Source organism: Callospermophilus lateralis, chromosome 13 (assembly GCF_048772815.1).
Source record: "Callospermophilus lateralis isolate mCalLat2 chromosome 13, mCalLat2.hap1, whole genome shotgun sequence".
Lineage (NCBI taxonomy): Eukaryota > Metazoa > Chordata > Mammalia > Rodentia > Sciuridae > Callospermophilus > Callospermophilus lateralis.
This window is the reverse complement of record NC_135317.1, coordinates 100,832,281-100,846,256: the sequence shown is the minus strand read 5'-3', so window position 1 is coordinate 100,846,256 and position 13,976 is coordinate 100,832,281. Positions and strand designations below refer to the sequence as shown.

Here is a 13,976-nt window from a genome sequence, read left to right as displayed (position 1 = left end):
GGAAATCCCCTCTACCGGGTTCCTATCATCTTTGCACACAGGAGACCATGACTAAAGTGAGAAGTGCTCCATAAGGCAAGGATGAATAATCTGTGGCAAAGATGCCAGTGAAACCATCCCCAGGAGGCTCCCACTCCGCGCTCTAATTCTTAAATCCTTGGACTCATAAATGAAAATCTGAGCCTACTCCTGTCTTGAGGGAGAATTATCTAGAGCAGCTGAAAAACACCTCCCTGGGCTCTCTTTCTCCTACTCTTCCTGCTCATGGCCCTGCTCTCTGCCAGGTGCGTGGGGTCTTTGATGGATGGCTTCTCTCCTTCTCCTTTGTCCTTTTCATCCCCCTCATCCTCTCTGGCAGGGGTGGAGTAGGTCTGCAGAAGCAGCGCACTCCTGTGGGGCAGCCCCAGCCGTGACATCCTGAGAAAGGACCCTGCCTCGCAGCAGGCTGATTCATGGCCGTGACCTACCCTGGCCTTGTTTTTTGCTCATTTTCCTCCTAAAAACAAACTTGCACCACACAGCATGTTTTTTGAGTTACCAGAATGGATGACACCATGTGTGACTACTCTGTTTTGTTGAGTGGAGCCTCACCTTCTTGGAAGCTGCTGGGGCTTCCTGGAGGAACAGGGTTCTCACTCCTGACTAATCCTCTAGAGGCACAGAGCAGAGCTCCCCTGGGGCCATTTCCTGGATGTGAGCTTCCCCCACTGTTTCTGCCTGGCCTTACCTTCTGTCAGCTGGGCTTGCTGCTGAATGATCTCATCTATCAGACGCTGCATGGACAGATGTTCCCTCGATGGTGGGCCTCTGTCTTACCACGGTGTTGTCATTCACCTGAGTAGGGTTTAGAAGGAAGCAGTTTCTTATGTGATGGCAGGAAAAGCACACCCAACCCTCTGGGGAGTGTCACCATCTGTAGCCACAATGAGAACCTGTGAGACCCTGTGGTGCATTTCTCTCAGTCACATGCAATTGCAGGGCAACCAGGGCCCTCCAAGATTGGTGGAAAAACTCTTCCTCTGAGTCAAGACCCTCATTACTCAATGTGACTTCCATAGCAGAATGGGAGCAATGAAAGAACAAAACCCTGTTATCCCTTGACCCTGGAGGAAGTCCACTGATGTCGAAGAGAGGCCCTTGTCATCAAGGAACTCTCAACTTGCTTGTTTGAATAATAATAAAGAAAATATCAGCAGGACACAGGGCTCAGCAAATGGCAATAGAAAATTTCTTTGATGAGGGCAATGAGGGAGGACTTCTCAGAATTTTGGAATGGCATGCCCATAGATGGCAGACATTTCAGACAATGAGGCAGACAGGATATCATTTCTGGGGCTGGGACTCTACTTGGCATGTTAGTGTTTAGGAAAATCAAGGTGCCAGGAGCACATGTGGACTAGGGAGGAGGGATTCAGTTGGAGAGGAGTAAGAGAATGGGGCCTCAGAGCATTGGTCTTAGCATTGGGCCCATGTGGCCTTTCAGAATGAGGCAATTTGGCTTTCCCATTTGTTGGAGTTCTTTGAAATAAGCTGAAATACAGATACTTCTCTGCTTTTAGGAAAAGAAAGGGATGAGATGGTGCTTTTCCCTTTTGCATAAAATATAAAATAAGCATGCCAAAGCTGTGGATTCCTGAAAGATCTCAGATTGTTTTTTCTTGCCTAATAATTGACTTTTACAACTCCTGGAGTAGAGAACGCTCTTCTCTTCATTCTGGTGTCAGGAGCACTGTAGATGCATCACTCTTCCTATCTGGTCTTATCAGGGAACTCCATTCAGACAAAACCAACTGACAGAAGGTGTCAGGAGGGGAGGCGATGATCTGGTAGAGAATTAGGAGTTCCACTGGCAGTTCCACTAGAGCAGTGGCCAGGTGGGAGCAGCTCCTAGATGGACCATCCTTCTTCCTATTTTTATGACATTCTCTTCAAGCACAGATTCTTTTTCTACTAGTTACATACCTAGTGGGGAAACCAAGGACCAAAAGGAAATAGAGGTGGCCTGAGGGGAGTCTTCAGTGAATCCTCTTCTTGTTACCATCTCCCACTTTGCTCACAGTCCTGGCTTCAGGATAACAAACTCCCTCTTCCTCTGGGTCTCCTAGAAGTAACTACTGACTCTTGTATATCACAAAAGACCCTGTGGGGCCACCCCAAAATTCTACCAAATATTCATTGAGGCAGCCTGTCAACTTAGGCTCTGGCTAACAGGGAGATGTGAACTGTTGTGCCCACCACTCTGTTTTCTTCTCCAAAATATTTTTGGAGAAATATGTACATATGGATGTAAATTTGTCCATTTTTAAAAGATTAAGATCCCAGTTATCTTCCAGTAGTGATGTACAAATTTATTAATGCTATATGTCACTTTTTTAGTTTCCAAACAACAACAGCTAAACATTTTTGGTTTAGTATTTGAAATATTTTAGTGCAGTAAAAAGGACATTTAATTTTTGATCAAATAAAATTAGTTTTGGTCCTGTCTCTGTCACTTGCTAGATATGACTGTGGCTCACTTGCTCAGTTTTTGGTCTTTAAGGGAAGATACTGAAATCCAGCTCATAGATTTGTGGTACAGTTTAATAGGATTGTTACATGATCAGTGGTTGGAGCATAGTAGACATCCAATGGGAGACAGTTTGAATCTCTATTTTTTCTTGGCATAAGAAGCATTTCTCCTGAATGCAAAGAAAGACCACAAGAAGTGGAAAGAAGCAAGGTTACTCCCATATAGAAGTCACACCTTGCGATTTCTCCATTTGACATTGTATGTGAACCTCTACTATGACAGTCACACTTCAGTAGAGGTTTTCATAATCAGTCTGGAAGAATATATTCCAATTTTAGAGGAGGACTTTTTCCTTGAGGAAAGTTGACTCTATATTTCCAAATGCTGGTAATTAATAATAGTAGAGAACTGGATACAAATGATTTTTGTGGAAGACACACATGAGTCTATTGTTCTTTTAAGATACCCATGGTCTCTAAATGTGATTTCTGGAGCTGGGGGCAGTAATACAATAGAAGAGATATGCTCACTTTATTTACTTTCTTTTTCTTCCAAACTCAGTTTAAATACAAGGTAAGGTGTTAAAACAAGTTTAAATTTAATGAACGTTGACATATAACAGAAGGTAGTTGTAAGCAAGAGATGAAAAAATTATTCTTAAAATTTTAAGATGATGTGGTCCGAATGTTTGGCTTCAACACCATCACCATCTTTTAAGTTACATCATTTGATCTGATTTTTCTAATGATGAGCTATCATAGTTCAGTGTGGTGTTGAGTGATTTCATAAATCATATTCATGATCTGTTTGTTCCCTCTGTTCTTCCCAAGAATGTGGCTTTGATGAATAAACAAGTTATAATGTGCTTGCTTCCATCACATGTACATCCAAAGTTATAAAATTGCAATGTTACACAAGCTCAGAGTTGCACCGTGGAGATCGTGCTGGCTTAAATGAAGTTGGTCTGTCAGCCCTCATAGTACTAGACTGAGAGGTCAGAGAAGTCTCCCGAATGTGGCGATTCTGTGACTTCCCTTTTGAAACATATTTTGTCTTGTTTCTGCTTAATGAGGTAGAGAAAGCAGGCCTTGGGGTCCTTCTCAGGGTATGTGGGGGCTGTGCAGCTGCAGCTGCTGTGATCCTAGCTTGTGGTTAAAGGGTACTGAAAAGCAGGTGTTGGATGGATGCATTTTATGCCCAGGTATGATTGGTCACTGCTCACAAGTAGACATCTTATTAAAGTCAAAACCCAGAGTGGAGGCAATATTTACCCTTTTTAAAATCACAGGAAAATCAGATCATCAGAAAAGCAGCCACATCTACTTTAGTCAGAGGGAAAAGGAAACCTCTGGCAGCTTGCATCTGCTTTCCTGTTTAGTCCTGCAGTGCTGGAAATGGCTCAGACTGGCTCACCAGAGCCAATTGTGTGTTTCTCTCTCCAGCCCCGTGTCTATGACATCATGTTGGCAACTTGAAATTGGCCATTGTGGGAGTAATTTACACCACAGAAATTGGCAAATGTGGCAAATTTGCAACTCAATGGTGAATTTTATAGTTTCCTTTGAGGAAAGTAAGTAGAAATAATTATTTTATTGATAATTAAATAGAAGTTTTTAAGTAAATTAAAGTGCTCAAAATGGTAACTAGATGCCTGGCAGATAATCAAGTCAATTATCTGGTAATTTATATGCCAAATGTAATTTATACCCCAATTCATACACATACCTGTATATGTAACATATATAAATTGGACTGCACAATTCTTTTCCTAAAAACCAGCATATAGCTGACAAATTAGTACCTCTCTGGTACTTATTTTAAATACTGTAGCGCACTCATTCACAAGTCAGCAGACACACATAATTAAGGCTCTGTAGTACTTATAAAAATATATGAACCAAGACGAAAATATGAATCAGGAAACTAAGTATCCATCTGAGCAGGCTTGCCTTACTTTTGGAAATCTACCTAACATAAGAATTTTCAAAGCAATATTTTTAAGCTTCTTTAACAAATCTAGTCATAAAAACAGTAAAACCCAAACCCAAACGGGAGCATCTCCATCACATTATACGTAGCTTCTCATCATCAGTTCTACCAAGTATCGTTGTTTGAATCACTGGGTCGGTTAGGAGCTGTCTTTGGAAAAAATAATTTTTACCTTTTAATTCACATGTAATTTACTTTGGGATAAGAGCAGATATTCTGTTATTTATAAAAATACAGCTATTGCCATCAGAATGGGAAGCATCCTACTTGTAAATCGAGACCATCCATAGATGAGTAGTGTTGGCTTGGACTATATAAAAGATCAAGGATAAATAAAATTCTTGTTCAACAGTCTGGGGAAGAAGGACTCTTGCTACTATTGCTGGGTACATGAATCTAAGGATAGTCGATTTCTCCCATTGTTTATTCATCAGATCAACAAACATTTATTATACATTTCCATGCCAGCGTATATTGCCTCCATTATCTTACAAATTCAAACCCCTGAGACTATAAGAAGAGGCCCCCCAGAAGCCTCTGGTTCCCTTGTGCCCATGGCTCTGACACATTGGACCATACTACCCTCTCTTCCTGCCAACATAGCAGTGATTGGGTATTTGCAGGTATTCCTGCCTTTGTTCATTCAAATAGACTTAACAGTCCTGTGCCTGCTCTGAGCAAGGTGGTGAGGCAGTGAATGGCAGGGACCTTCATTTATCTGGGAAGTTCAGCTTGTGGTTATGGTGGGTGGGCAGCTTTGGGTATAGAACAGTCATTCTCATAATCAACTCCCTGATTTTTTCAGCTGGGACTAATACCATTTTGCTTTATCTGGGAAACATTTGTTCCCTGGGATTGATAACCAAATACCAAATGTTTTCTTTGATATAAGGAGGCTGGTTCTTAATGGGATAGGGAGAGGGAGCATTGGAGGAATAGATGAACTCTAGATAGGGCAGAGGGGTTGGAAGGGAAGGGAGGGGGCATGGGGTTATTAATGATGGTGGAATGTGATGATCATTATTATCCAAAGTACAGGTATGAAGACATGAATTGGTGTTAATATACTATGTGTACAACCAGAGATATGAAAAATTGTGCTTTATATGTATAATAAGAATTATAATGCATTCCACTGTCATATATAAATAAAAAATGCATAAATTTAAGAAGTTATTTTTGCCCATTGAGAGGTACTGCAAGAAATAGCAGGCTAGGAACAATGTTATGTATAGTCTTTGACAGACTCCTTGAGTCACCAACTCCTTATTTTCTCTATGACAATCATCATTTTAATGTTCAATAGAGAAAAAAGACTTTTGGAGGGGACAGGAGATTACTGTTGTTTGCAAAATCAGGGACTGTCCACAAGACTTCTGAGTAAATGGAAAGGAGTTAGGATCAGTAAGGGAAGGCCAGGACTCAGAGTCCGGGGACATGAAGAGTGTTCCTGATGAAGTGCTAAAGGATGGTTGTCATTTGCATTGGATACCCATTTTTCAGCTTCCATTTGGTTATTTAAAAATACCAGAATGGGCCAAACTGGGTGGATTCTCAAATCAGATTCCTTCTGAGAATGGAAGCTGGCAGATGTTCTAATTTGGGATATGGACCAGGACTCCACGTGGGGAAACTGTATCACTCACTTTTTTTCCATTAAAACTCTACATTCTGGCCATTTACATGGGTTTTCTTCTCCTTTTCTCCGTCTCCCTTTGTATCTGGTATGTCTCCCTTTGATTCTTCTTTCCCAGGCGTGTTTGATAACTGCTCCCACACAGTCAATGATAAGGGATGGGCCCTGGGGATCCGCACAGGGAAGGACAAGGGAAGGCGAGACGCTCGCTTCTTCTTCTCCCTCCGCACTGATCGCGTGAAGAAAGCCACCATCGTGACTGGCCACAGCCACTACCAACCAGGTACATGGACACATGTGGCAGCCACTTACGACGGACAGCGCATGGCCCTGTATGTGGATGGCACCCGGGTGGCTAGTAGTCTAGACCAGTCTGGACCCCTGAACAGCCCCTTCATGGCTTCTTGCCGCTCCCTGCTCCTGGGGGGAGACAGCTCTGAGGACGGACACTATTTCCGTGGACACCTGGGCACTCTGGTCTTCTGGGCAACTGCCCTGGCACAAAGTCGCCTACAGCATAGTCTACAGCATCCCAGTGGGGTGGAGGAGTTGACCACCCTAATCCTGACGGCCAGTTTTGATCCTCTGAAGGAACAGTGGGTCCCCTTTAGGGATGAGAAATATCCCCGCCTGGAGGTTCTCCAGGGCCACCAGCCAGAGCCTGAGCTCATGTCACCGTTGCAGCCCCCACTCTGCGGGCAAACTGTGTGTGACAATGTGGAACTGATCTCCCAGTACAACAGACACTGGCCCCTTCGGGGAGAGAAGGTGATCCGCTATCAGGTGGTGAACATCTGTGACGATGAAGGTGGGCATCCCATTGTGAGCCAGGAGCAGATCCGCAGGCAGCACGGGGCGCTGACTGAGGCCTTCAGTCGCTACAACATCAGCTGGCAGCTGAGCATCCACCAGGTCCACAACTCCACCCTGCGCCACCGGGCTGTGCTTGTGAACTGTGAGCCCAGCAAGATTGGCAACGACCATTGCGACCCTGAGTGTGAGCACCCGCTCACTGGCTATGATGGAGGTGACTGCCGCCTACAGGGCCGCTGCTATTCCTGGAACCGCAGGGATGGGCTCTGTCACGTGGAATGTAACAACATGCTGAACGACTTTGATGATGGGGACTGCTGTGACCCCGAGGTGACTGACGTTCGCAAGACCTGCTTCGACCCCGACTCACCCCACAGGTAAGGAAGTGGGCTTGGGTGTCCTCTGTATGGTGGGTGTTTCCAACATTGTTCTGCCCTTTGGCTTCACACTTTTTTTTTTTTTTGTTTGTTACTGGGGATTAAACCCAGGGGCACTTTACCACTGAGCCATGTCCCAGCATTTTTCTTTTTCTTTTTTGAGACAGGGTATGGATAAGTTGTTTAGGGTCTCACTAAGCCACTCTTTCATACTTTATTGGGCTTTTAGGAAGGATTAGGTGTCATGTTAGGCAATTAGCGCCACAGAAGACAAGGGACAGTCTTCACAGAACTCAGGATCTGTGGAGCAGAGAACTGTGTAGCATGTACCTGAGGCACAGGGGAGTGGAAGGACTCGCTCTACCTGACCAGATCAGGATCTCAAGGAGAACAAAGACGGCAGGTTGTGATAGCAACCAGTCAATGCACTCCCATAGGCGGTTCTTCCTGTGGTCACAGGGTCTTACCAAAGTCAGACAAATCCACGGAAACATCTCACAACTGCTTGGTCTTTGGTGACGTTTGAGCAGTTCAGTGCATTCATGGGCACAAGCGTACTTTACACCTGGCCTCAGGTTCCCAAAGTCTTCTACTGTTCCCTGGTAATTTCCATTTGCCATGTGGCATCTACAGGGATCTTTTGTAGAGGGAAAATCAGATCCTGTAATTCCCCTTCTGACTTTTTCCTCACTGCACTTAATACCTAAATCCTTCTCTGGCTCACAGATCCTGCTGCGATCGGGCCCTTTCTACATGGCCAGCTTCTTCCTCTCTATCACTTTCTTTGCCCACATGGCACAGCCTTGATGGCTGTTCTGTTCTGTTCTGTTCAATAGATGAATCTTATTCCCACCCCCAAGGCTTTACCTTGACTATTCTTTTTGGAATTCTCTTTTCCTTGATCTTCCCTTGGTGGGTTCTTTCTCATCATTCTAATATCTACCTGATCTACCTTCTACCCCCTTGGGTAGCCTTTCCCAACCCCCCAGTCTAAAGCAGCTATCCAATCATTTTTTTTTTGTGGGGGGTTTACCAGGGATTGAACTCAGGGGCACTTGATCACTGAGCCACAATTCCAGTCCTATTTTGTATTTTACTTAGAGACAGGTCCTCACTGAGTTGCTTATCATCTAATTTTAACCACCTGCCCAACACCACTTCAGATGTTTTTTCTATGCAATCATGTGTTTTTCTGTCTTTCCCGTTTGGATTGCTGATTCCATGAGAACAGGGGCCTTGTCTGTATTGTCTCTATGTTCCCAGTGCCTTGAACAGCCACCAATGTGGAATTATTTGTCTCATGTTTATTTTGATGAATGAATGCATCAGATGTATCTTCTGTTCTGAGTCAGAAATAGATAAAAAGCTTCTCATTTGGTGTCTGATCCAGAGGCGGCGGGGGGTGGTGGTGTTGGAGAGAGGTTGGAAAGGAGGGAGTTAGGCAGTAAACCTATTAATCTGTCTATGTGGACAAGGCGTCCCTAGTACAACTGGCACCTTTGTTGGAATTATGAAAAGGCACACCTAAGCTAAAGTGTAAGGCTGGCAGGTGGCAGGAGGACTGGCTCACAGCTCCCAGGGCCTGGCTAGCTGCCTTTTTGTTGGACATGATTTGTTCAGTAGTTCATGGTGTCTGTATCCACGGGCAGTCCTCCTGCTGTTAGTTAATACTAACAGACTGGCCTGTGGCTCAGGCACATGGTGTTGAGGACAGAGTGTAAGATTTGGAATCAAGGAACACAGTTAAACCCTAGAGCCCTTGCTACTGAACTGGTATGCAAGTTACAAAGGCACTTTCTGAAATTCAGGAGAGCTGCCTGCAAAATGGGGGTGACTACAGTCATACTTTGTATTGCTATTTATCTTAAGTTGTTTTGTGAATCAAATGAAATAAAGCACAGGGAAGTTGTCCTCTAAAATTTTCAATGTACACAAATAACATTAGTATTGTTAGAACTGACAGATGGAAAGTCTTTGGTTACATAATAATAATGCATAGGGAATTGATTACATTACCAGAAATAGTTGCTTAAGAAAATTCTTTTTGGGTTTGGGTTTTAGATTTTGATAATCTTGAGCATAAGTTAAACCTCACCAATAGCAGTGGTTGACAAGTCTTAGGATCCTCAAGGAGATAGGAAAATTGGGCCTGTTCCCAGTTTTCCCCCAGCTCATTATAACAACCCACTGCTGTCCACCACTATAAGGAAACACCTGAGATAATCCCCTTCTAAGGAGAAAAGGTTTGCTTTGACTCATTGTTCTGGAGGTTACAGTCCAAGATTAGGTGACCTTATCACTTGGGGCCCCCTACAAAGAAGTATATCATTGAAGGAGTGTGTGCCTGAGCAAACCACTCACCTCATGAAGCAGTAACCAACAAAGGAAGAAGAGACCAGGGTCTCACAATCCCCTCTGAGGGCATACCTGCAATGGCCCCCAGACCTTCCACTAGGCCCTGCCTTCAAAGGTTCCACCACATCCCAATAGCACCACCCTTGGGATCAAGCCTTTAACACAAGGACCTCTGGGGACACCCATTCAGGCCACAGCAGTCTTTCAGGGTACGCAGACATCATTTTCCTCAGGGTGGCCCTTTCCCTCTGCATTGTCCTTATCTGAGTGTTTACAATTCACTCCCCTCACTGCCTCTGAGTTGCCATGAGGGCTCGTTCCACTCTATCTGTAAAGCCAAAAGGCTTGTGAACATTTCTTAATAGAGACTTTATTATCCTGACACAGAATATCTGCTTTGTGGAATTAAAGAAAATATTTATATGATTTATTTTTGGTGGTACTGGGAATTGATTGAACCCAGGACCTTGCACATGTTAAGCATATGCTGTACCACTGAGCTATACTCCCAGTCCTAAATATTTATGTTTTGAGTGTTAAAAATATTAATAGCAGAGTAATAAATGCTTATGGTTAAAAATATCAAGTTGTACCTAAAGATTTAGGAAGAACAAGAGACTCCTGCCTGATTCTCCCCCATTCTTTTCCACTCTCTAGCCTTGATCTCATAGGTAGGCAAGTATAATTCTTTTACCTATCTCTTCTGTTGGTTACCTACATATCTCCAAATATATTTATAATGTTTAATTCATCAATATTAAAAATTGACTTGATCTTATGATACAGATGAGACAAACTCTCTTAAATTGTCTCTCTCTTTCTTTCCATCTTTCCAATCAAATTATTTTTTTACTTTTAGTTGAGTCAGTATAGTCATCCATTGATATCCCTAGGGAATTGGTTCCAGGACATGGGAATCTGCAGATAATCAATTCCCCTATACAAAAGGCATAGTATTTGTGTATAATAAACACATATCTCTAGATTAGTTTTAATACCTGATACCATGCAAATGCCATATAAATAATTTATTATATCTGTTGTAAGAATAATGACAGGAGAAAAGTTTATACATATTCAGTGCAGTTGCAACTTTTTCTCTACTATTTTTGATCCACTCTTGATTGAATCCACAGGTGTGGAACCCCTGGACATGGAGGGATGACTGTATGTATATTAACATTACAGCAGTGATGTAGAACAAAATGTCACCCTATTTTCATTCTTGCACAACCTCTTCCAATCCCCTATCCTATACGTGTGTCTCTTCTCCCTTCTTACTTCTTTTATTTCCTTCTTCCTTTTCTCTTTCCTTATTTTAGTCTTCCTTGATACCCTCAATTGTTTCCAAATGCTTTATCACACAATCTAATTGTATCTTTTTTTTAATACCAGGAATTAAATTCAGGGGTACTAGATCACTGAGCCACATCCCTAGCCCTATTTTTGAATTTTATTTAGAGACAGGTCTCACTAAGTTGCTTAGGGCCTCACCATTTCTGAGGCTGGCTTTGAACTCTTGATCTTCCTGTCTTAGCCTCCTGAGCCACTGGGGTATAGGTGTGCCTGGCAGTTTTTTTTTTTTTTTTTTTACACACTTACCTGAAGCTTTCCCTTCTAGATCTTCTATTTTCTTTTTCTAATATTGATTGGCTAGTTATCTAGGTAGGCTGCATACTTGTTCTGGGACTTCACTAATTTTTTGAAATACAGCCAGTGTGTCCTGAATTACATGAATTTCTCTGAATTTACTACCTTATTTTACTGGAAAATACCCTTACGTAACTTTCTAAGAAAAGATGTTTTGGGCAAACTTCTCTGAAAATGACTTATCAAGAGTGTTTTTATTCTGCCTTTACAAAAAACTGATAATTTGTCTTTGTATAAAATTCTGATTTAAAAAATATTTTTTCCCAAATATTAAAGAAATTAATTTCCTCTAGAATCTATTCTGATAATTTATTATTTGGTCTTTTAAAACATGTATTCACACATTTTTCCATTTTGGAATCTTAAATATTATCCTTAGCCTCTTACTTTAGGGATCCCATGATAACTTTTCTAAGGGCTAACCTTTTTCTCTTCTATGAGCACTCAGTATGTTTCTTCAGTTTGGACAACTGTGACCCTTATCTGAAAATTTTTCTTAAGTCATTACTTTGATATTTTTTAGTTCTGTTTTCTTTGTTCTATATTTTCTCCTTGAGACACCTGGGGATGAATCTCCTGAATTAATTACCTTATTTTTTTCTCTCATGTTCTATCCTTTTTTATTTTGTTCCATTTTTTTATATTTCCTTGATTTTGATTTTTCAATTATTTTATTTATTGTTAAAGATATATGCAAAAATATATAAATATATACAGATATATGTGAATAGTTATATTTACATGTAAATGTGTATATGTAAATTTTTTGACAGTTCTGGGTATAGAACCCAGGACTTCGTGCATATTATACAAGTGTTCCACCACTGATATGTACTCCAGTGCACAAACATTTTAAAGACATGGTTTATCTTTTGATTTTTTTTAGTATTAGTCTATTTTTATTTGAATGATGCGAACTTTTGTGAGGATAAAAATAATACTAAAAAATTTTCCTACCTACCTTTCAGCCTGGTAAACCATGAACCATGTCTAGTGTGGTTCACAGAACCACAGCTTTAAATATCTATTTATAATAATTCAAGAAAGAAAAATATCTATAAACTCCTATTTTGGAAGAAGTCTGAAAGTAGAAAGATGGTGGAGGGGAGAGGTTTTTTTTCCTCCACTCCCTCATATTTATTTTGTGTATGAGTTTCCTCCTTCTTCTGCCATATATTGTTTGTGCTGAATTTTTATTATTAAAAATGTTTTTTATGGCTCTCACTGGCAAATGAGAAGAATATTTAAAAAATTCTTATTTATAAAGTTCCTATGATGTACTAGATATGGTAAGCTAAACAGAGGGACAAATAGAATATATGAAAGGTAACTGCTGATAACTTCAAGGAAGGGTTTAGGATCTGAAATCTCTGGATTTTAATCCAGGCTGGGGCATGAGAAGCAGAATGTAGATTATGGTCTGCTGTTCTGAGCCATGCTTGGATTATTCAAAAGGACTTTGGATTCATGGAGACATAGAAATCTGGGTTTCTATGAGGTCCTTAGGACATGGTGGAATTAATGGTCATCTCTGGACTAAATTACCCATATATAGCATCCTTATTATTACAATTAAGTCACAGAGTTTAAATTCACAGTTCTATTACAGTTACTCTGAAGGGATCCAACTTCAACAAATGCTTTGCCAGATATTTATTGAGCAGACAGAGTGTGCCAGGCACAGAGTCCTTCACAGTTCAGTGAAGTGTAGGAAATGAGGTAGGAAGTGGGGTCAGACCCATAGATAGATAGCTAACCTGCATTAGTAATTGATGTCAATGTGCAAATATTTTCTTCATTTCTCAAATCCTACTCGACCTTCCTAACGGCTCCTGGTGAGAAACTAGAAATCTAGTCCAAAGAGGTTCCTCCCTTAAGGCTCTGAAAGAAGGAGAGAGTTTAAGGAATCCAGCATTGAACATCTGTAACCCAGATGGGCCTATCAAACACAGTATTTATCAGTCTTCGGATCAGTCAAAGGAGATATGAATTATAGATACATTACCCAGCCAGTTGAACAGGATTACCAAGACAGAAGGACTTGGCTTGAGGTTGGGAGGGCTACATAAGCCAGATGTCTATTTCTACATGCCAGTTGCCCTGAGAGAGAGGGGAGGGGAGTGTGTGTCAGTCATAGGAGTTGAAGGAAGGAAGGGGATTGAGGGTTCACTTAGGTAAAATCACAAATATCATTGACCATTTCCTGTGGTGCATCCCAGGGAGACAAGCCAAGTGAATTTCTGTGCTATAAGGTGAACTTGGCTTCCCTGACTTATAGGCCTCACCTTCATTTGATCGTTGTATTTCCATTATTTTTTTCTTTAAAACAAGGACTCAGAGTGCTGCACGCCCTTTCCATCCATTGCTTTCTCTCCTTTTCATCAGAGTTCAGCTATGTATTCAACTAAGTCTGGAACTGTGTGCTTCCCTCTGTCTTCGGGTTTCTGAGTCTCAGATTTTATAATATTGCTGATGAAGAAAAAAAAATCACCAGATTAAAACAAATTCAAACGTTTACTTTCTGAAGCCTGTGGTGGCTAATATCTCTGTATGTTGACAGTTCCCTGTCTGGTCCCTGAGTTTTGTTGCTGGGGGTTCAAGCAACACAGAGGATGCTAGCAAATGGCACACTTCTCTCTGAAGAAGA

At 41.5% G+C, this 13,976-nt stretch overlaps 1 protein-coding gene across 1 annotated transcript in view; it reads left to right on the top strand.

The window, feature by feature from the left end:
- Nucleotides 1–13,976, top strand: part of Pappa2 (pappalysin 2) — a 236,353-nt gene that overhangs the window by 19,156 nt on the left and 203,221 nt on the right. The window contains exon 2 of the mRNA XM_076831977.2: nucleotides 6,253–7,324. Within this exon, the coding sequence (XP_076688092.2) occupies nucleotides 6,253–7,324 (1,072 nt within the window). The remainder of the gene's footprint in view (nucleotides 1–6,252; nucleotides 7,325–13,976) is intronic.